Below are 24,158 nucleotides of genomic sequence, written 5' to 3'. Positions count from 1 at the left end.
ATGATTGTTTTACAATGCTATTAAATGTTTATATTTCTGATACTGTATCATGTTAGTCCTACTAGTATTCAGTTTGCCTCCTCCAAGTTTACCTTATTGATTCTATTTATGCTTATATTTGGTCATTTTGCTATTGTTATGCTGTTTACAAAACTGTGCTGTGTCAAGCTGTATACTGCCTTGAGCGAATCTCTCATAAAGGCAGTTATTAAATCCCAATCAATAAATAAGTAAGTAAATATTTGGATTGCTTGTCAACCCTCATAAGTAATTTTTTTTCTCATAGGCATTGATTTCAAAATAAAAACAGTAACAATTGACGAGACAATGCTGAAACTTCAGATATGGTAAGTTAATGTGTTTCAGGCCAAAATTTTTATTTTTCTAATATCCTATATATCTTGTTTTGTTACAGTGAAATATACTTGCTTAACATGTAGGTTGTATGATCCTGAACTATTAGATTGTTATCCCCGCCTACCAGCAGATAGAGGTAGAGAAACTGATCTTTCCAGTGACATCACTAGTACAAGTGTGCTGGTGCTCAGTATTTCTCTACCTCCAGCAGATGGTAGATTGTTAGCCTGGTGCTCCTGGTTCCTGACCTAGCTCTCAGGTTCTCAATCTATGAGTTGGTTGTGGATGAGCAGAGACAGTGTCTCCACTACTGCATGTCATTGCCTGCAGGCAATCACTTTTGAGGCTCATGGCTCTTCCCCATGGAGCCCCATTCCCCCACTCGTCCTCCGGCCCTTTGTGTCAGAGGTCCTAGGCCTCTCCAAGGCCCCTTTGACTGAGCCTTCTGAGGGGGATCCTAATCTGGAAGGTCTCACCAGGCCCCGAAAGCTTTTGACCTCAGGGTTCTCTTGCAGTTCCCAGCAGCATTGTCAAGGGGGGGGGGGGGGGGGGAGCTGCCTAGTTTTGTTTTATTCCTTTGAGGGGAAAAATAATTTTATATATATATATATATATATATATATATATTGCAATCCGCTTAAGTGCAAGGGTCTGGGACCAAAGAAATACATGCAGTTAACCGGCGCGTGCACTTAACTGTTCTGACCCAAAGAAACTTGACATCTGATAAACATGTGTACAGTACTGTTTATTATACGTACAGTATACAGTCTCCGTTTACTGACGTTATACAGTCTCCGTTAACTGACGTTAGGCTTACTTGAAGTAATCAGTCATAGTCCTCTGTTCACTCTTGTGTCTGTGAGTTCCATAGACTATGTCTTCCAGACGGTAAAAACTGTCATAGCACTGACATCCAGTGGCCTCCAGATAGGCCCGCACGGTGTTGAGACTCTCCAGCACTCTTGCAAAAGTGACAGGAGGTTGTTGAATTTCCGTCAGCATGTGCCTCGCTGCTCATTTCATCATCTGTTTCATCATCAGCCGTTGCCTGCGTGTAGGCGCATATCTGGACATCAGTGCTGTCGTCAGCTGTTTGTAGATCGTAATCAACAGTTACGTAGTGATGAAACTCCTCTTCAGTAACACAGGCTGGGATGTCAATAGCATGTTCATCTGACGCGTTTGCAACAGCTGCATCTATTTCGTCCCTCTCCACATCCCTAACAAAGTTTGCCCGCTTGTAGCAGTTCACAATAGTTGCCTGTGTAACATGATTCCAGGCTTCTTTCTGCATATGTAGGGAATCCAACAGTGATAGATACGAGCCAGTTCAACAGCACGTTTATCCTTGCCAGTCTGGTCATCCATAACGCTCATCAGACGACGTAGCACAAGAGCCTGATAATGTTGTTTGAAATTGGCTATTATGCCCTGATCCATAGGTTGGTAGTGTTTGGTTGCAGGAAGACCACCTTGACGTTAGACAGCCTGACATCATCACTGTGTGCAGCACAATTATCACAAAGCAACAAAATTTGACGCTTTTGTGCCCGCATTCTAGTGTCTAACTTCTTTAGCCACTGCATCCAAATTTCCCAAGTCATCCATGAATTTGCATTAGCCTCGTATGACACAGGAAGTCGCTTAACATTCTTGAAGCAACGGGGCTGTTTGCTCTTTCCAATGATGAGTGGTTCCAACTTCTCACTCCCATCCATATTGCAGCAAAGGAGGATCATCAGTCGGTCCTTCGACATTTAACCTCCTGTAGTTTTGGTTTGTTTGAATGCAAGTGTTCCATCAGGAATCACTCACCAGTAGAGACTGTTTTCATCAGCATTGAAAATGTCACAAGGTGCAAACTCGTTCAACATGGTAGGAAGAACTGAAACAACCCAATTTTCAGCACCAAAGTCATCAGCGTCTTGTTTTTCACCATGCTGTTTCTTGAATTTTATGTTGTTCTCTCCTTGCATCTTTCCAACCATCCCACAGTGGCTTTGAATTCAGTTAGTCCAAGACTTTCAGCTAGCTGATTAGCTTTCTCCATAAGCAGTGGACCACTGACAGGAAACTGTCTGCTCCTGACTTGAGAAAACCACCAAAGAAGAGCATCTTCTACCTCCTCAGCTTTTCCCACCCGTTTTTACTTCCGATGTGGATTTGTATTGTTTTGCCAGTCTTCCAGAAGCTGGTCTTTCTGCTTCAAGATATGTGAAATTTGACTGGGATTGACACCATATTCTTTAACAATAGATGCTTGACTTTGGTTTCTAAGTTTTTAAGAACTTCTATTCGTTCATTCAGTGTTAAAGTCTTACAGTTGCAAGACGATGACTCCAGTGTACAACATTCTTTCGCTTATTCTGCCTGTGGCAGTTAAAGGGACGGTAAATTTGAACTCTCGTTGGTTGTCACGCGCCAATCGGCTTCCATATTCCGTGCGCGCGCTTATGTGAAGTCTTTTCTGCAGAGGAGCGTCTTTAAACAATGCATATAAGTGAATCTTGCACTTATCAGTGGTGCGCTAAACCGAAGTTTGTCCCCATAGAAATTGATGGCGCCAAAAATGGGACCGAAGTACGACATGCAGTTAAACAGAGCATACGCTTATCCAACGTGCACTTAAATGGAGCGCACTTTGTGTGTATGTGTATGTATATATATATATATATATATATATATATATACAGCAGCAACACTTAAAGCAATGCTTTAAAAAGAAAAGAATAGAAAAAGAGAAAAAACACATCCTGAGTGAGTCGAGGAGAAGGTGAGGTCGCTGGGGTTCCCAGGCCATAGTTGGCCCAAGCATTCCGGCAACTCCTACACACTAGCCACTTGGCTGGAGCTGTACGGCCTGTAGGAGATGACAGCAGAGTACAGCTACCAGGTACCTTTGCCCTTCCGGTGACAGACCGTTTTCAATGTCAAAAACAGTCCTGTGGTGGTGAAGAGGGGGTGGTGGTGTTGCTGCTGATGTTCCTTCAGCTGAAACATTGGGACCCACAGTTTCCTTGGAGGGCAGTCAGTACATGCTGTGCCCCAGAGCTTCTGACTGTCTCTGCTCTCCTTCCAGGTCTGAACTAGAAAGGTGCCCTGGAGCAAGGAGCAAGCAGAAAAGAAGAGGGGATGGATAGTGTTTCTCATGGATTTGGAAGGTAACCCAGACATGGAAGAAATGCCTGACTCTTGAGAAGGCAGCCAGTCAAAAGGCTTCCTACGGGCTGGAAAGGTAACCTTAAGGAGAAGAATTGTCTGGCTCCTGAGAAAACAGCCAGCTGAAGGGCTTCCGTGGAGTGGAAGGAATTGGTGTCAATACACAATTACAAAGACTGTGTCCCGTCAAGTTCAGAATGGATCTGAGACTGTGATCCAAAGAGTTTACCAGAACTGCCACTGACCCGGACCTTGTGCAAACCTACTCAGGACCCTACTGAGGCCCATCTACAAATTATCCTACAGATCGGTGACCACTTTGGAATGGAGATGCTGCCCAGGGTTTACGGGAAGCAACTGTGAGCAAGACTCCTGAGGCAGACCTGTGGCTGAAACATAGATCTGTGTCGAGTCTGTAATAAAATTTGCTTTATATGATCCATCTGTCCCAGTCTCTGAGGTTATTGGTCCATTTCCCACTTTCCTCTGCGCTCAAAGTGGGTAACAAAATTTAAAAAAGAAAAAAAGAAACAAGAAAGAAGACATTTAAACAAGTAAGTCTTAAGAATCCTACAGAATTGCAAATAACTAAAATTCGAAGTGCAATAGGAAGACTATGGCAAAACTGAGGAACCAAATAGCAAAAGGACATTTCAAAAATTTTCTTATTTATTAACTGCTTTTATGAAGAGATTCACCCAAGAAAGAAAACCTTTAAACAAGTGAAGTCTTAAGATTCCTACAGAATTGCAAATAACTAAAATAACTTTGAAGTACAATAGGAAGACTGTGCCAAAACTGAGGAGCCAAATAGCAAAAGGACATTTCAAAAATGTTCTTATTTATTGTGATTTATTTACCACCTTTATGAAGAGATTCGCCCAAGGCATTGTACAGCAGGTACAGTTTAACATAAAACTTACAATTTAACAGCAATACAATAGTAAAATAACCAAGAATAAATATAATACAATAAATGAGGTAAACTTGAAAACAGTAAATTGAAACCTAACAATAGAACTACCGTGAAACGGTATCAAAAAGATAGCATTAACAATCGTAATGGATCTCTAACTTGAGATAAACCAGGAGCCTGAGGGAAAGAAATCCAGTTTAGAAGATAGGAGATAACCCATCAAACATTTTAAAAATAAAACAAGCTACCCTAATAGGACTCTACAGTGAATGGGAAGCCAGTGCAAAGATATCAAGGCAACAGTAGAACTATCTCATCTTTTAAGACCTAAAATCGGTTTAGCTGCTATGTTCCGCAATAACTGTAATCTAGATTTTAACGTCACAGAAATAGAAACATATAAAACATTACAATAGTCAAGATGGCTCAGGAGACATGCTCGAACCAGAGTAGCAAAATGTGGTTTATCAAAATATCGTCTAATATGATGAAGCAGACATAATTTAAAAGAAACCAGTTGAGTTAAATGATTTACTTGCGGTTCCAATGCAAGAGATGAATTGAGTATAATTCTGAGAATCTTTGAAGTTAAATCAAATTTCAAAGAAAGCTCTTTAGACACTAAGAGGGAATCAGGAATAAAATCAACCTTCCTAGCCAACCACAGTAATTTTTTTTCAGCATCAGTTTAAAATTATGGATTGAACTATGGTATTTAACTAACTCGATACATTTAACTACCTTTAAGATAGTGTCAGACCAATTCTCGCCAACTGGGATCAAAAGTAATACATCATCTGCATATGAATAAAAATTTACACCTAATGAAGAGAAGCCGAAGTCTATATTAGTCATATAGATATTAAATAAAATGGGCGACAATGGGAAACCCTGTGGTACACCACAAGATGGTCCCCAGAAAGCAGAGAGTTCACCATTCATCTTAACCCAACTTTGATGGATAACATCCTAACTGTAGAAGGAAATTCAGAAATGATGTAATCCGTTCAATTGCCAAAAGAGGCGATGATGTCAAAATATAAGCTGGGCAGCTATCCAATATACAGGAGGAAGAAGCCAATAGAAAAGTTACTTGTTCCTTGTTAATGGGTTGAAAAGTAGTCTATAACCTATCAGCCAGAATAGCCTGAATATTTGATGCCAGAATAGACAAATTAATCACTATCTATAGCCTAGGGGGAACTATTTCCTTAATTCTAACAATCTTGTCTGAGAAATATGCTGCTGAAGCTGAAGGACCATCTTTCGTAACCTGGTACAATCAATAGTGCTTAGTCACCTAGACTACTGCAATGCACTCTACGCTGGTTGTAAAGAACAAATCATCAAGAGATTGCAAACCGCCCAGAACACCACAGCTAGACTCATCTACAGAAAAACAAAATATGAAAGTGCTAAACCCCTATGGGAGAAACTACATTGGCTCCCACTTAAAGAACGAATTACGTTCAAGTTATGTTCCCTGGTTCATAAAATCATCCACGGAAATGCCCCAGCCTACATGTCAGATCTGGTAGACCTACCACCCCGGAATGCCAAAAGGTCATCCCGCACATTCCTTAATCTTCACTTCCCCAGTTGTAAAGGCCTAAAATACAAACTAACGCATGTGTCAAACATCTCTTACCTGAGTACACAGTTATGGAACACACTACCGAGCAACTTAAAAACTACTTATGAATTAACTAACTTCCGCAAATCCCTGAAGACCTACCTATTCAATAAGGCATACCAATAAGATCAGCAATTATCAATTTAATACATCGCAACCTTACCTAACATCAGCAATGCTCTTTGCCTATACTCACTTGTTTAATCCTCGAACACGTTATATGCTACGGCATCTCCACCTTACCTTTATCATTATTTACCTATTTTCAGCTATGCTTTTGCCTATATCTGCTGGTCTGAATTTCGAATGCGTTATTTTCTATGGCACCTCCACCTGTATCTATTATCAGTATTATTTTCTACTTATATCCACTTGTTAAACTTCTATAATGATACTCTTTATGTAACAATAATTGTCATACTCTTTATGTAACAATAATTGTCACCTCTTAACCTACCATCTACTAATAATAATTCACTGTAAGCCACATTGAGTCTGCAAAGAGGTGGAAAAATGTGGGATACAAATGCAATAAATAAATAAATCCACATCTATATTAGTACAAGAGTTTTTTTTTTTTTTTGTTACATTTGTACCCCGTGCTTTCCCACTCATGGCAGGCTCAATGCGGCTTACATGGGGCAATGGAGGGTTAAGTGACTTGCCCAGAGTCACAGGTACTAGATCCCTAAAAATTGTAAAAAGCTGCTTGAAAGAAGAATGAGAATTATCTAACAGGGAGGCATAATATGTTTGCCTTTATAAATTGCTGTTTTATAGATTTTCATAGCCTTACTCCACTCTAGCTTTAATGAATGGCCAATCACTAGTTATGGTTGCAAAATTGGGTGGCTGATTCTGCTTGTAAGTCTTTTTTTACTTAAACTACCTTTTTTGGGGTTGACACTTTTTGACGAGGATCTCAAAAGTTTGCAAAGGATTTGGGCAAGTCTAGACCCCAGCGCCTTTCAGAAGACAGAAGAAGACAGGTCTCAGTCCAGTAAAGCATTGGTTGGTAGATCTTATGCTAAGGATCGGGATGTTCCCAGATCTTTACCAAGGGTTCTCGTTCCTCTGCAGGAATGCAGAGGCGGCATTCCTTTTGTGGACTAAGAGATCCAAGAGTGGTGCTGCTGCTTCTTTGTCCATTACCTGAAAAGGTCCCTGATTAAGGTCAGAGATGCAGGTGGAGAGCAGACTTCATTTGTCTGGACCCTTATCACCTCAGGTCAGTGGGTCTTGGGGGTGATTCAGACTCTTGAGTTTGCTTGTCCTATCTCAGACACATTATGGTGTTCCCCCCATGCAGGTTGAGTCTCAAGTGAAAGGTAGTGCAGGATGCCTTTTGTTGTCATCGTGACTCGAGCACTGTGGAGTCTGATCCCCTTTAAGAACAGAGTCAAGGGCAGTATTCTTTCTATTTTGTAGTCCCAACCAGTGTTCCCTCTAAGGAGTGATGTGCTGCATGCAAATTTATTTTTGAGTGAGCGCTGAAAATAGCCCAACAGCCAAAAAAGAGCAGAGGGCCCCCCCCACAAGCTATCCGCGGGGTGAGGGAGGGGTCCCCTGAGTTATCTACTCACTACTGCATATCTTCTATGAGGTACAAAAAATAATTTCATTAAAATCATATCTTTACACAAAGAATACTGTTTATTGAATTTTTTTTAAACATTCCACCTAGCATGTTCTCCTGAATCAGCACAAATCAAGTTTGCTCAATATTGGGGGTTCTCAAGCACCCACATCATGGCAAAGTCAAGGCTGCAGCTTTATTTAATGTGAGGGAGGGGGTATTCTATAGAATTAGCACATACAGGTTATCCTCCCTCCCCCTTAAGGAGCACCTAGAACTCATTTCACCAAAACCACTCTCTTACCATACAGGAACTGCTTTCTCGGTTTTCTCTCGTTTCATTCCACTTTTCTCGGCTGACCTTCCTTCCTTGACGCAATGTCCCTCGAAGAAATCTTCCCGCTTAGCCTTTTTCTTACTTCTTTTTGTGGTCACTTCACATCGAGTGATTCTGAGCATATCCCAGGCACAGTCATGAGAGGAGAGCAGAAATGAATGGGTTCACAGCAGTTCCGAGGTGCGTTAGTAGAAGAAATTGTTTCCCTGAGAAGTTTAAAAATTATGCTAGAGGGGCCTATTCTGTGGGGTGTGAGGGGGGAGGGAAACTGCATAAGAGACAGGAAAGGCTATATGACATACCCGGAAACTGGCTTCAGGTGCATCGGGGCGTTGGTGGAGGGAAAACTAGGAGGAACTGCATTAGGAGACAGGAAAGGCTATGTGACATACCCAGAAGCCAGCTTGAGGTGCATCAGTGGAGGGAAAATGGGAAGAAACAAAAAGGTGAGCGAACATTGACCCTTAGTGAGCGATGCCCTCAGTTTGTATGAGTGATCCTCGTGCGCTCGCTTTAGAGGGAACACTGGTCCCAACATTTCAGCCCATTCTGATAGGAGTTGGCACGACTTTTTCAGTTCTCCATTTTCAGATGGAAATCTTGTATTTAGTGTTCTCCGAGGACAAGCAGGCTGCTTGTTCTCACTTGTAGGTCAACGTCCGCATAGGCCCAGAAATCGGCGTTTTGCAAGCAAAATAAAAACAAAGTTTTGCCAGAGTCTTCTGGCACGCGTGCGTGGACTGATTTTCTGGCTGTCGTGTGAGCACGTCTCGTCAGTTTTTCTTTCTCCTCATTGACATGCGGTAGTTTTTTTCTGCACTCCTCTCAGACCCAGGAAGAGTTTTTGAGTCATATTTTTCTTTATTTTTCTTTATTTTATTATCATCGTGTTTAAAAAGAAAAAACAGGGTCCTGTAGTTCTGTTTAGTTTAGCCCCTTTTTAAAGTTTTCTTTCTTTTTCGATGCAGCTGTTTTTAGCCGCGTGTTCAGATTATTTCCTTCTTTTTCTGCCTTTTTTTCTTTTATCAGGCACAATCGCGTCCTTTAATTTCGCTGAAGCCGTTTTTCCTTCCATCTCATCGTGGATACCTAGCGGCTTCAAACGTTGTACTCGGTGCAACTGGAGCATCTCAGATACCGATACCCACGCCTGGTGTATCCAGTGCCCTGGGCCCCACCATAGCCCAGCCGCTTGTAGTCTGTGTCTTCGTATAAAGAAACGGACCCAAGCGTCTCGAGAAGCCCAATGAGAGAAGTTTTTTGGGGCTCGGTCTGGTCCTTCGACGTCACCATCGACATCGGTACCGAGGTCAGGAGCATAGGTAATGGCTGCTAAAAGACCAACTCGCGCTGCGGGCAGTGAGGCATCGAGTGGGTTTCCACCTGCCTCGAGGCCTCCTGTTATGCAGGCCCCCCCGGGACTGACCTTCGTCGGACCCAGCCCCGAGGAGACATGAGTATTTCACGTCTTCCTCATCAGTACCGAGGAGTCTCGATGATGGGCATCGAGCAAAGGCGAAGAAGCACCATCATCGTTCTCTTTCAACACACGGTGCCAAGAGCTCCAGGACGTCGAGAGAATCGGCACCCGAGAAGCGTCGGTGCCAAGAAGATCGCTCCCCCTTCTATACAGGAGGTGCCGATGCGTCGGTCTTCTGGCAGCCTTGTACCTGCTCCCGAGCCTCGATAGATTTTGCCACCGGCTCCTTTACCGACCCCGCAGCCTTGTCCGATGGCGGCTCTCGACGAGTGCATCAAGGCCCTCCTTCCAGAGCTTCTAGAAGGATTGCTGCGCCATTCTGCTTCAGTGTCAGGGGTGCTTACACCTTCTGTACCGTCTGCTGCAGTGGCATCTGGTCCTTCGCCTGTGGTGAGATCCCCAGCCTCGGTGCCGCCTGCAGCATCGGCGTCGGCTGGAATCCAGATCGGCTCCCCTTCAACATCGGTGGAAGAAGCTTCACTGCCGTCCAGGTGGGCGTCGACTTCTCGGCACCGCCATCAAGGACGTCATTCTCGGCGTTGAGGCAGGCTCAGTTTCGGACTGCTCTGAGGGAAGTCTTGTCAGATACTGAAGATGAGCATTCGTGGGAGGAAGAGGAAGATCCCAGGTACTTTTCTTCTGACGAATCCTATGGGATTCCCTCTGAACCTTCCCCTCCACCAGAAAGGAGACTTTCTCCACTGGAGAGTCTATCCTTTACCTCCTTTGTCCGGGAAATGGTTGCAGCTATTCCTTTCCCTATGGAGGTTGAGGATGAGCCCAGGGCTGAGATGCTCGAGGTCCTGGATTATCCTTCTCCACCTAGAGAGGCTGCAACGGCTCCTTTGCATAACATACTGAAGGAAGTCCTTACGCGAAACTGGTCGTTCCCTCTGTCTAATCCCATGATCCTGAAAAAAGCTGAATCCCAATATCGGATCCACGGTGAACCTGGATTGCTGAAGTCTCAGCTACCTCAGAATTCCATGGTGGTGGACTCCGCCCTCAAAAGAGCCAAGAACACTAAGGACTATGCCTCAGCACCCCCAGGCAGAGAATCTAGAACCTTGGACTCTTTTGGGAGGAAGACGTATCAGGCCGCTATGCTCACTGCCAAGATCCAGACATACCAGCTCTTCAGGAGCGTCCACTTCCGGAACTCGATGAGGCAACTGTCCAGCTTGGTCGATGCACTCCCTCCGGAGCAGGCCAAGCCTTTTCGCCAGGTGGTCAGGCAGCAGAAGGCATGTCGAAAATTCCTGGCCAGGGGTACATACAACACTTTTGATGTAGCATCCAGGATCGTTGCTCAAGATATAGTGATGCGCAGACTCTCATGGCTGCGTGTCTCTGACCTGGATCATTCGGTCCAGCAACGGATGACGGATGTTCCTTGCTGGGGGATAACCTTTTTGGTGAGAAAGTAGAGGATGTAGTTGACCAGATCAAGAAGCATAATGATGCTATGGATTCTCTTTCCCGCCGGGCATCTTCTGCTACTACCTCCTCATCTAGGAGGTTTTTTGGGGGGAAGAGGAGTGCTTCCTATTACTATCCTAGGCATAGGTACACTCCTGCTTCTCGACAGCCTGCCCAGGCTCAGCCCCAGCGTGCTCATTCTCGTCAACATCGTGCACCTAAGGCCCCTGGTGCGCCCCAGCAAAAGCAGGGGATGGGCTTTTGACTGGCTCCAGTTCAGCATAGCCTCAGTAAACCTCAGTAAAAGTGTCCGTACCGGACGACTTGCTGGTAGGGGGGAGGTTGATGATTTTTCACCAAAGGTGGCCTCTTTTAACCTCCAACTGGTGGGTTCTTCAAATTGTCCGGTTAGGATACACCCTCAATCTGGACTTCAAGCCTCCAAATTGCCCACCAGGAGCTCAGTCCTACAGCTCCCAGCACAAGCAGGTACTTGCAGAGGAACTCTCCGCCCTTCTACAGGCCCAAGCGGTCGAGCCCATTCCACCAGGGGAAGAAGGGCTGGGATTCTATTCCAGGTACTTCCTTGTGCAAAAGAAAACAGGGAGGATGCGTCCCATCCTAGACCTAAGGGCCCCAAACTAATTTTTAGTCCAAGAAAGGTTCAGGATGGGTTCCCTGGGCATCCTTCTTCCCATGATTCAAGAAAATGATTGGCTATGCTCTCTGGACTTAAAGGATGCTTACACACACATCTCGATACTTCCAGTTCACGGGAGGTATCTTCGATTTCGGCTAGGGACACAGCACTTTCAGTACCTTGTATTTCCCTTTGACCTGGCATCTGCGCCCAGAGTCTTCACAAAGTGCCTGGCGGTAGCCACAGCATTGCTACGCAGACTGAGAGTGCATGTGTTCCTTTATTTCAACGGTTGGCTGGTGAAGAGCATCTCGGAGGCAGGTGCTCTACAGTCCATGCGGATGACTATTCAGGTGCTCGAGCTACTGGGGTTCGTGATAAAGTATTCCAAGTCCCATCTCACCCCAGTTCAAAAATTGGAATTCATTGGAGCTCTGTTCAACACAAAGACAGTTTGTGCTTATCTTCCTGAGGCAAGGGCAGACAACCTCCTGTCCCTAGTGTCCATAGTGCGAGTGTCTCAACAGATCACGGCTCGGCAGATGTTGAGACTCCTGGGGCACACGACCTCCACAGTTCATGTAACTCCCATGGCACGTCTACACAGGAAACCAGCTCAATGGGCCCTAGCTTCCCAGTGGTGTCAAGCTGCGGGGGATCTAGAGGATGTGATCCATCTGTCCACTGACTTTCGGAATTCCCTTCAGTGGTGGACGATTCGATCCATTTTGACCTTGGGACGCCCATTCCAAATTCCTCTTCCACAAAAAGTGCTGACAATGGATGCATCCCTCCTGGGGTGGGGGGGCTCATGTAGATGGGCTTCACACTCAAGGAGCTTGGTCCTTTCAGGAAAAAGGGCTTCAGATCAATCTCCTGGAATTGCGAGCAATCTGGAACGCTCTAAAGGCTTTCAGAGATCGACTGTCCAACCAAATCATTTTGATTCAGACAGACAATTAGGTTGCCATGTATTACACCAACAAGCAGGCGGGCACCGGATCTTGCCCTCTGTGTTAGGAAGCCGTCCAGATGTGGCTTTGGGCACGCCGTCATGGCATGTTTCTCCAAGCCACTTATCTAGCAGGCGTAAACAACAGTCTGGCCATCAGGTTGAGCAGGATTATGCAACCTCACGAGTGGTCACTGAACATAGGCGTAGTCCGCAAGATCTTCCGAGCGTGGGGCACCCCCTTGGTGGATCTTTTTGCCACTCAGATCAATCACAAGGTCCCTCAGTTCTGTTCCACGCTTCAGGCCCACGACATACTAGCATCAGATGCCTTTCTCCTGCATTGGGGGACAGGCCTTCTGTATGCGTATCCTCCCATACCTCTGGTGGAGAAGACTTTGTTGAAACTCAAGCAAGACTGCGGAACCATGATCCTGATTGCACCCTTCTGGCCGCGTCAGATTTGGTTCCCTCTTCTTCTGGAGTTGTCCGAAGAACAGTGGAGATTGGAATGTTTTCCAACCCTCATCACCCAGAATGAGGGGTTGCTTCTACATCCCAACCTCCAGTCTCTGGCTCTCACAGCCTGGATGTTGAGAGCTTAGAATTTGCCTCCTTGGGTCTTTCAGAGGGTGTCTCCCGAGTCTGTCTTGCTTCCAGAAAAGATTCCACCAAGAGGTGTTACTCTTTCAAATGGAGGAGGTTTGCCGTCTGGTGTGACAGCAAGGCCCTAGATCCTCTTTCTTGTCCTACACAGACCCTGCTTGAATACCTTCTACACTTATTAGAGTCTGGTCTCAAAACCAACTCAGTAAGGGTTCATCTTAGTGCGATTAGTGCCTATCATCGCCGTGTAGAGGGCAAGCCTATGTCTGGACAGCCTTTAGTTCGCTTCATGAGAGGTTTGCTTTTGTCAAAGCCCCTCCACTAGTGTCATGGGATCTCAACGTCGTTCTCACCCAGCTGATGAAAGCTCCTTTTGAGCCACTGAATTCCTGCCATCTGAAGTACTTGACCTGGAAGGTCTCTTCCTTGGTGGCTGTTACTTCAGCTCGTAGAGTCAGTGAACTTCAGGCCCTGGTAGTGCATGCACCTTATATCAAGTTTCATCACAAAAGAGTAGTCCTCCGCAAGCACCCTAAGTTTCTGCCAAAGGTGGTGTCTGAGTTCCATCTGAATCAGTCTGTTGTCCTGCCAACATTCTTTCCCCATCCTCATACCCGCCCTGGCAAAAGCAGTTTGCATACCTTGGACTGCAAGAGAGCATTGGCCTTTTACGTGGAGCGGACAAAGCCTTTCAGACAGTCCACCCAGGCAGTACTTTGAGGCATTGTGTGTTAAGGGAGCATTATCGGTTCGAAGCTCTGCCTTTCATTTTTCAAAGTGATGGTGGTGGCCGTAGCCTTTTTGTGCAAGGAAGGGATAAGTTCACCCTCTTGACAGCTTCAGCTTGACCATGGTCATATGAAGAGATTTATTGCACCATAAAAACCTAGTCAAGCTGAGTATATTTATTCAATGAGAGACATTTATTTATTTATTGCATTTGTATTCCACATTTTCCCACCTCTTTGCAGGCTCAATGTGGCTTACAATACATAATGAATAGTGGAAATATATAATAAGATAAACAATTAGTATTATGGAAGGATTCTGACTTGTTCTAGTTTACCTTCTGGAAGAATTCTTTTTTTCTTATACTGATCTATAACTTGCAATTGGGCTGGTATCAAGACTACAAAGACTGATGGTATCATTTCATCTATGTATACAGATAATATTTATGTCCAGATTTAGGCTGATAACCCCCTGAGTTCTAGTATGTTGCCACTAGGTGTTAATATGGGATGATTAACTTTTGCCCTAATTATTTTATTTAAAGAAAATTTGTTCATTGGAGAGGTTCTTAGATCAGCAGGTGATTCAGCTACTTTTACATTCACTGGTAATAAGTAGACTGGACTGCTGTAACTCACTGCTTATTGGCAAGCCTCAATATCTAATAAAATGTTTGCAGCTGATTCAGAATATGTCCATTCGATTATGACCATGTTATGCCCCTCTTGAAAGAACAACATTGGTTGCCTGTTTCTTTTCATTTAAAATTTAAGATCTTGATTTTGGCTTATCAAGCTTGTCATACAGGGATACCAGTTTATTTGCATACAGTTCTTATTCCTTATCCTTCTAGATGTTTAAGATCTCTGTAAGAAAATTTACTGATTGTGCCTCATCATAAAAAACTCTGGATACATCATGACAGGCTGCATTTAGCTGTAGTGCCCCTACACTGTGGAACTTTGATTCGATTTATTCTATAAGAGTTTTAAAATAAGAGTTAAAGCCTGGCTTTTTAGACAAGTTTTTAAAATTTGCTCTTTTACATTTGTAAATTTCTTCTCTTGTGTTTCTGATTTTTGTCTAAGGATAATTTGTTGTTCAGTTTCGATCCCTGCCTTCTGTATTCATTTATATATATTTTTTATTTTATGATATGTTTGTCTCCATTAATGCTGTATTATACTTTGTAAACTGTCTTGAAGATGTATTGAAAGGCAATATATCAAATAGAGAATTGCACAGGAATGGGGATTGCTGGAATCCCATAGGACCCATGGGATTCCAGTGGGTATGGAAGATGTTCTGTGGGATTCCCACATGGATGAAAGAAGTTGCCATGGGATTCCTATGGGAATTTAATCAAAATCGGCATTGGAGGCAACGTTCTCAACTGGTTTAAGGGGTTCCTAACTACACGCTCTTATCAAGTGACATCAAATTCGGCTACATCAGCTACATGGACACCTGAATACGGCATTCCACAGGGATCTCCTCTCTCACCAACCATATTCAACCTAATGATGACACCCTTGGCCAAACTACTATCGAATCGGAACTTAAACCCATATAGATACGCTGATGATGTAACGATCTTCATCCCATTCAAACAAGATCTAAGGGAAATCTCCAACGAAATCAAGCAAAGCCTACACATCATGAATTCCTGGGCAGATGCATTTCAGCTGAAACTTAATGCAGAAAAAACCCAATGCCTAGTACTCACTTCGCAATACAATAAGAATAAATTCACCACCATCAACACACCTAAACTAAACCTACCAGTTTCGAACACCCTAAAAATTCTTGGAGTCACCATTGATTGACACCTAACACTTGAGAATCATGCAACAAACATAACTAAAAAGATGTTTCACTCAATGTGGAAACTAAAAAGAATTAAACCATTTTTCCCAAGGTCTGTCTTCTGCAATCTGGTACAATCACTAGTACTCAGTCATCTGGACTATTGTAACTCACTATACGCTGGCTGCAAAGAGCAAATACTTAAACTCCAAACAGCCCAGAACACGGCAGCCAGATTAATATTCGGCAAACCAAAATATGAAAGCGCGACACCCCTACGAGAAAAACTACACTGGCTCCCACTTAAAGAACGCATCACGTTCAAACTTTGTACCCTAGTCCATAAAATCATCCATGGAGACGCCCCAGCCTACATGTCGGACCTAATTGAACTACCACCCAGGAATGCAATAAAATCTTCTCGCACATTCCTCAGCCTTCATCCTCCCAACTGTAAAGGTCTGAAATACAAATTAATGCACGCATCTACCTTTTCCTATATGAGCACGCAGCTATGGAACGCACTACCACGTAACCTGAAAATGGTCCATGAACTGACCAACTTCCGTAAACTACTAAAAACTTATCTCTTCGACAAGATATATCACAAAGATCAACACTTGTAACTCTTTCATGCATATAGGATTGTCTTATAATGTCTTTTTGTACAAGCTTTAATACAACCATGTATTTCACCACCATGTAACCCAAAACCCTCTGTAAAACCAAATGTATATTCTCTTCTATCTCCAGTATCCATAACGAATTGTAAGCCACATTGAGCCTGCAAAGAGATGGGATAATGTGGGATACAAATGCAATAAATAATAATAATAATTCTGGAATGAGGCTTGGAAAGCCCAGAGAGGCTTGGAACACTCAATTGGATGAATAGTGAATACCATCCAAAAAACCACGGGAGGCTGTTGTGAGGCAACAGAGGGCTGCGAGCAAGTAAATAATAGAATCAATTCCTGCGGGTACGGATGAGGATGGAGGAGATAAATTGTGATGACAGAATGGATCTTGGCAAGTACGGGTTAGATTCCATTGGAGATGGGGTGAAATTTCTGTCCCCATGCAACTCTCTAATATCAAATACGTGAAATAAATAAATATGATTAAAGCAAAGGCTCCAATGTGATGCGAAACAGCAGAAGAAAAAGTGGACAGACAACACTACCTATTATCTTTTTGAATAGGATTAACTGGTGAAAGCAAGTTAACACAGACCTATCAGCTGGGTACATACCCCCTAATTCCATATAAGGTGTGTGTACTTAGGTACACAGTTATAGTATAGCACCACTTATACATGGAACTTAGTTAATTGTTGCTAAATTGACACTCAATTGGTGATAAGTATCAGTAATTGGCTTTAACAAGCATTAATGGTACTGATTTGCAGTTACCCACATAACTGACTTACAGCTCTAGTCTATAACCTTAGCGCCTGACTTCTATAGTATGCAGCTGCAAAGGGAGTGTTGACATGGGAGGAGGCATCACGGACAGGTTGCACACTTATGTCCAAAATGTATAGAATACTGTTAAGTTGCAAACATAAGTGCCAGCATTTAGGCATACGAATTTACACCAGCTGTAGAGATGGAGTAAGTGTTTGCGTCTAAATTTAGGCAAGTTGCTGCTGACTTACACTAGTATTTTATAATGAAATCCGGGTACCCAAATGCTGTTATAGAATTCTAGCTCAGCGCTTACCACATCCTTTATAGAATTACTTCCATAATGTTCAGACCATCTGAATAAATCACAAACCAGATACAAACCATTCCAAGACTTCAATTAAGTTAAACCATTTGATACAGTTGAAAGCCTTTTCCACATCTAGGGCTATTGTAGCCATTGGCTGTGCTGCTGCACTAGCTACAGACATACTACATTACATCATAACCCCTCATTATATGATGTTATTCTATTCTTCATAAAACCATATTGATCTCTAGGAATGACTGCATTCATAAATTTACTTAGTCCTTAAGAGCCAGCACCTTGGCATACACTTTACTTTCTCTTTTTATCAGAGACATTGGCCTATAATTACAAATGTATCTCTTCCCATCCTCTATTGAAGGAAAATTTGGACAACATACTGAAGTTTGGTGACTAGGTTATCCACAAAGGCTCTGCAATACTCCAAACATGAAGCCATCTGGCCCAGGAGATTTATTAAGTGGATGACCTCAATTTCTTTTCACTACTACTACTACTACTTAGCATTTCTATAGCGCTGCCAGGGTTACGCAGCGCTGTACAAGTTTAGACAAGGGGAAGGACAGTCCCTGCTCAAGAGAGCTTACAATCTAAAGGTAATAAGCTATGTAGTCAGTGTAGGTATCAGGAATGGGGAAGGTGGTTCAGTAATTTCAGCCTTAAGCAACAACCTTCTTTTTGATTCGAACCTCTGGTTGCAGTCGGTGCTGCTTCAAAATCTGCACCCTGCTCTACCTTTAGCAGGTTGGGTTCACTTCTTCCTATGCCAATGGGAGCAAATTCCCATAGCTGGGTCCTCGGCATAGTAAAGTCAGGTTAATGGACTGAGGTTTCTCAGGCGACCACCCAGTCTTTTTAAATGGTCTCATCTCCCAAGAACCTAAACCACTGCTGTGGGAAGAAATCAAGCATCTCCTACAGGACTGTACTATAGAACCAGTACTTTTCCTCAAAAAGAGCCAGGTCTTCCATTCTAGATGCTTCCTCATTCTCAAGAAAATAGGAGGCCTGAACCTCATCCTGGATCTGAGACCTCAATCTTCCTCAGCAAAGAGAAATTCAAAAATGAACACTATTTTCTCCTTTCTACCATTCCTGGAGAAGGGAGACTGGCGGTGCATCTAACATCTCAAAGATGCCTAATCTCACAAGACTTATCCATACCCATTGCAAGTGATATCTCCAGTTTCAGCTCTGCATGGACCATTTCTAGCACAAATTCCTCCTTTTCAGCCACCAAATGCTTTGTAGTTGAAGCCACACATCTACACAAACAAAGCTATCTGATTTTTGCTTATTTCAACAATTGGCTTCTAGCAACATCTTCAAAGAACCAGGTAATAATCTCAGAGATGAGACAATTTGTTCCAGACTCTGGGTTTCAGTATCAACTTCCAAAATTCAAATTTGAATCCTATACACTCGCCTTCAGAGGAGTCATTCTGAACAAAGAACAAGAAAAAGGTAGCACACCTTGAAGCTGCATGTACACCATGTTTGAGCTTTGGTCAAAGTCACAGCCAAGGTATACTTGTTGATGTTGGCAGACCCTGCCACTGCAGTGCAAGTCATTCCCTGGCTCGCTTGGAAAATAGTATGGCCTGAATGGGATCTCAAATTCAGTAGAATAGGCATACCCAACTTGTATCCAAAGTATGCTGCAATTTTGGATGTCTAGCTGCAACCTGTTATGAAGTGTACCCCTTTAATCAATTAGAACTCCATTTTCTTCTGATCATGTATGCTTTGAACATGGGGTGAAGAGTTCAGTTAGAATCTCATCCCTGCAAAGGACATGGTAAGAACTCTGAATGCCTCTTTCATATAAATCACTAAGATCTCTAGGTCATGTTTTATGTCCTTTGAGGCTTTATCCATCTCCTTCGAAGCCACTCAGTCTTAGTTCGGACAGACAACAGAGCAACCATGTTTTATGTTAACAAGGTGGGTGGAAGAGGGAAGAACCAATCTCTTCACTTCTGGGATTAACCTCTGCTCTGTTCTTTTTTTCCCAATCTCACTCTTAGCAAACACTCTGTACAAGTTTTTGCAGAGGCCAGCAAGATAATTCGCATAACACTCCATTGGCCTACTCAGAAATAGTTTCTCTGCTAAAGCAATTAGCAATCTATCTATTCTTCAGACTTCAGTCTTTATAGTGTTAATAACATAGAACGAGGACTGCCTTTTTCATCCCAGCCTCAAAGCTCTAGTTCTCACAGCATGGAAATTAAGCAGTATTTACTCACAGCCCAAGGGCTTCCAACCCATATTCAGGACATTTTAATTGCTGCAAGGAAACCATTTATCAGACACACCTGAACAACTAACATTTCAGTTCCATTCATTTCTTGATTTATGAAGGGGCTTCTTCATGCTAAACCACTATTGAACATGACATACTGAGTCAGACCAATGGTCCATCTACTCTAGTATCCTGCTTCCAAAAGTGGCCAATCCAGGTCACAAGTATCTGGCAGAAACCCAATTAGCAACATTCCATGCTACCAATCCCAGAGCTACCTCCTATAGATGGGACCTTAAGATGGTCCATACATCTCTTATTAGGCTGATGTTAAGTTAAGTGAACTCAATTTAAGTTCCAGTTACCCACTCTGCTTTGAGTCCAGGTTTACTCTCGAGATTAGGAAAGCTTCAAAAAGCATTACTTCAAATTGAGACGCTACAGCTCCATTTCAACACCATCCATTGAATGACAAACACAACAACTGAACTCTAGATCACACAAGACTCCTGATGCAGGCCCCTTAGGCCGAAACACAGCTGTGTCGAGTTGTGTTCACCAATCAATAAAGTTTTTTCACCTGGAGCGTCATCCATTCTTTAGTCCACATGAGCGGAGTGCCTTCCCGCCTGCCACGCAACCGCTCTCCTCAGTTCGTTTTTTTCTTTGTGAGGAGCAGCGGTTCTTTCAGCAGCTCCTCGTTAACGGCAGGGAAAGAGCCTTTTCAAGTGCCTTATGGCTGTTTTGTTTTTGCCCCTTTTTTATTTCTTATTTTGTTTCTTTAAAAAAAAACCTTACTTCTTTTGTTTCTTTTGCCCGTGTTTAAGTTTTCTTATTTTTTTGGCGCAGGCCGCATTTAGGCTTGCTCGGCCGGGGTTTCCCATTTTTTTTTTCTTAGGCACAATCGAGCTTTTTGATTTTGCCAAAGCAGTCTTCCCTTCTATGTCATCAAAGACTCCCAGTGGGTTCAAGTGTTCTACTCGATGCTACCGGACCATCTCTGGTACTGATACACATTCTTGGTGTATTCAGTGCCTTGGGCCCGACCATAGCCTGGCAAATCGTATCCTTTGTCTTCGTGTGAAGAAAAGGACGCAAATTTCCCGAGAGGCTCAAGAGAAAAACTTTTTGGAGCTCGGTCTGGTCCTTCGATGTTGGCATCGGCATCAAGGTCAGTGGCATCGGTGTCAACATTGATGGAGGCATTGATATCTGGAGTCACGGTAGGGATGGCTGCTGCTGCGAGACCCAGAGACACTGGGAGTAGTGAGGCATCGAGTGGGTCTTCACCTGTCTCGAAGCCTCCTGGACTGACCGTTGTCAGACATGACCCCAAGGTGACGTGAGGATTCCACGTCGTCCTCAGCACCGAGGAGTCTCGGCAAGGTACATCGGGTGGCCAAGAAGTACTGAAACCATTCTCCTTCGACTCACGGTGCCGGGAGCTCTGGGATGTCAAGGGATCTGGCACACGAGAAACGTCTGCGCCGGGAGGAGCACTCCCCCTCCATTCAAGAGGTGCTGACACGTGTTTCTCCCAGCAGCTGAGATCCTGCTCCCGCATCCCAGACGGTTAGGCAACCTGAGCCCACACCAGCCCCTCAGCCTTTACCGATGGCAGCTCTCAACAAGCGACTCCTGGCCTTGCTTCTAGAGATCTTGGACTTTTATGCAGCGATGTGCATCGTCATCGGGGGTCCCCGCCTGCACCTACCATGCCTTCCGCTGTGGCCCTGCCTGGCCCCCAGCCCATAATGTGGCCACCGGCGCCACTCCGCGTACGGATCCGGTGTCCACGGCCACCCAAGCTGGTTTGCCTTCGACTTTGGTGGAGGAAGCTTCACTGGAGACGAAGCAGGAATCGACACCTCAACGTCATTGTCAAGGTCACCGGTCCTCAGTGTTGGGGCAGGCCTGGTCTCGGACATCCCTGAGGGAAGTGCTGTCCGATACCGAAGAGCGCTCGTGGGAGTCTGAGGAGGGACCCAGATAGTTTTCCTCCGATGGATCCTTTGGAATCTCTTCTGAACCTTCCCCTCCATCTGAGAGCCTCTCTTTCACCTCTTTTGTGTGCGAAATGGCTGAGGCCATACCCTTCCCTGTAGAAGTGGAGTATGAGCCCAGGGCTAAGATGCTCGAGGTCATAGACTACACCTCTCCACCTAAGGAGTCAGTGATTGCTCCTCTGCACGAGGTACTCAAGGCAGTCTTTGTGCGGTACTGGGCGTCCCCTCTGTCTGTCCCTGTGGTCCCCCAGAAAACATACCTAGTATCGGATCCACAGGGAACCTGGGTTGGCGAGGTCTCAGTTACCCCACAACTCCATGGTGGTGGATGCCGCTCTCAAGAGAGCCAAGAGTAGTAGGGACTATGCTTCGGCTCCCCCAGGCAGAGAAGCCAGGACCTTAGACTCCTTTAGGAGAAAAATGTAACAGGCCGCTGTGCTCATTGCCCGTATTCAGTCGTACCAGCTCTTCACAAGCGTCTACTTGCAGAACTCGGTGAGTTAAGTTGTCTGACTTGATTGATGTGCTTCCTCCAGAGCAGGCCAAGCCTTTTCGCCAGCTGGTCAAGCAACAGAAGGCGTGTCGCAAGTTCTTGGCCAGGGGCACTTATGCCACTTTTGACGTGGCATCCAGAATCTCTGGCCAGGGTATAGCGATGCACACACTCTAATGGCTGCGTGTCTCTAACCTGGACCACTCAGTCCAGCAGAGAATGGCAGATGCCTCCTGCCTGGGGGATAATCTTTTCGGAGAGAAGAATGAGGAGCTAGTTGACTAGATCAAAAAGCACACTGATGCTATGTTTTCTCTCTCCCACCGGGCACTTTCTGCAACCACCTCCTCATCTAAGAGTTATTTTGGTGGATCCTACAGTACTTCTTGCGCCTTTTCTAGACGTAGGTGCTTGCCAGCCTGCTCAGGCTATACCCCAGCGCACTCGTTCTCGTCAACAGTGTGCACCTAAGGCCACTTGTGCTCCCCAGCAAAAGCAAGGGACTCCAGCAGAGCGTAGCCACCACAAAAGTATCCATGCCGAATGACTTATCGATTGGGGGAGGTTACAATTTTTTCACCAAAGGTGGCCTTTCATAACCTCAGACCGGTGGGGTCTTCAAATAGTCCGGCTAGGATACACCCTCAAGTTGATATCCAAACCTCCAAATTGCCCACTGAGAGCTCACTCTTTCAGCTCTCAGCACAGGCAGGTACATGCAGAGGAACTCTCCACCCTTCAAAAGTCACATGCGATCAAACCTATTCCACCAGGGGAAGAAGGGTAGGCATTCTATTCCAGGTACTTACTTGTGCAGAAAGACAGGGGGGATGCGTCCCATCCTAGACCGAAGGGCCCTGAACAAATTCCTGGTCCGAGAAAAGTTCAGGATGGTTTCCCTGAGCACTCTTCTTCCCATGATTCAGAAAAACAATTGGCTATGCTCTCTGGTCTTAAAAGATGCATACACTCACATTCCGATACTTCCAGCTCACAGGAAGTATCTTCGATTTCGGCTGAGAACACATCATTTTCAGTACCATGTACTGCTTTTTGGCCTCGTGTCAGCTCCCAGGGTATTTACCAAATGTCTAGTAATAGTTCCAGCGCCGCTACGCAGACTGGGAGTGCATGTGTTCCCTTATCTCAATGATTGGCTGGTAAAGAGCACCTCAGAGGAGGGTGCTCAGGAGTCAATGCGGAAGACTATTCAGGTGCTCGTTTTACTAGGGTTTGTAATAAACTACCCCAAGTCCCATCTCCACCCTGTCCAATAACTGGAATACATTGGAGCCCTGCTCATACACGGACTGTTCGAGCCTACCTTCCGGAGACACATGCAGACAACCTTCTGTCCCTCGCGTCCAAGGTCCGGACATCGCAGCAGGTCACAGCTCGGCAGATGAGGTTGTTGGGCCACATTGCTTCCACAGTGTATGTTACACCCATGGCATGTCTTCGTATGAGATCTGCTCAATGGACCCTAGCTTCTCAGTGGTATCAAGCCACAGGGAGTCTGGAAGATGTCATCCTAGTGTCCCCCGAGTTTCTACGCTCTCGTCAGTGGTGGAAAATTTGGTCCAATCTGACCTTGGGACTTCCATTTCAAATTCCTCAGCCACAAAAAGTGCTGATGACAGATGCATCACTCTTGGGGTGAGGGGGGGCTCATGTAAATGGGCTTCACACTCAAGGAGCCTGGCCCCTCCAGGAAACAGGTCTTCAGATCAACCTTGTGGAGCTCTGAGCGATCTGGAATGCTCTAAAGGCTTTCAGAGATCGATTGTCCAACCAAATTATCCTAGTTCAAACAGACAATCAGGTTGCGATGTATTACACCAACAAGCAGGGGGGCACCAGATCTCGCCTTCTATGTCAGGAAGCTGTCCAGATATGGCTCTGGGCACACCATCAGGGCATGTTCGCCAAGCCACTTATCTGGCAGGCGTAAACAACAGCCTGGCCGACAGACTGAACAGAGTAATGCAACCTCACGAGTGGTTTCTGAACATGGGCAAAGCCTGCAAGATCTTCCGAGCGTGGGGCACTCCTTTGGTGGATCTT

General features: G+C 44.7%; 1 protein-coding gene across 2 annotated transcripts in view; it reads left to right on the top strand.

Annotated features, from left to right (window-relative positions):
- LOC115477217 (ras-related protein Rab-10-like) overlaps positions 1–24,158 on the top strand; it is a 133,176-nt gene that overhangs the window by 50,996 nt on the left and 58,022 nt on the right. For both annotated transcript variants that reach the window (XM_030213948.1, XM_030213940.1), the window contains exon 2: positions 287–347. In XM_030213948.1, the coding sequence (XP_030069808.1) occupies positions 287–347 (61 nt within the window). The remainder of the gene's footprint in view (positions 1–286; positions 348–24,158) is intronic.

Source organism: Microcaecilia unicolor, chromosome 1, assembly GCF_901765095.1.
Source record: "Microcaecilia unicolor chromosome 1, aMicUni1.1, whole genome shotgun sequence".
Lineage (NCBI taxonomy): Eukaryota > Metazoa > Chordata > Amphibia > Gymnophiona > Siphonopidae > Microcaecilia > Microcaecilia unicolor.
The sequence above is the reverse complement of the archived record's forward strand: the minus strand, read 5'-3'. Positions and strand labels throughout refer to the sequence as shown.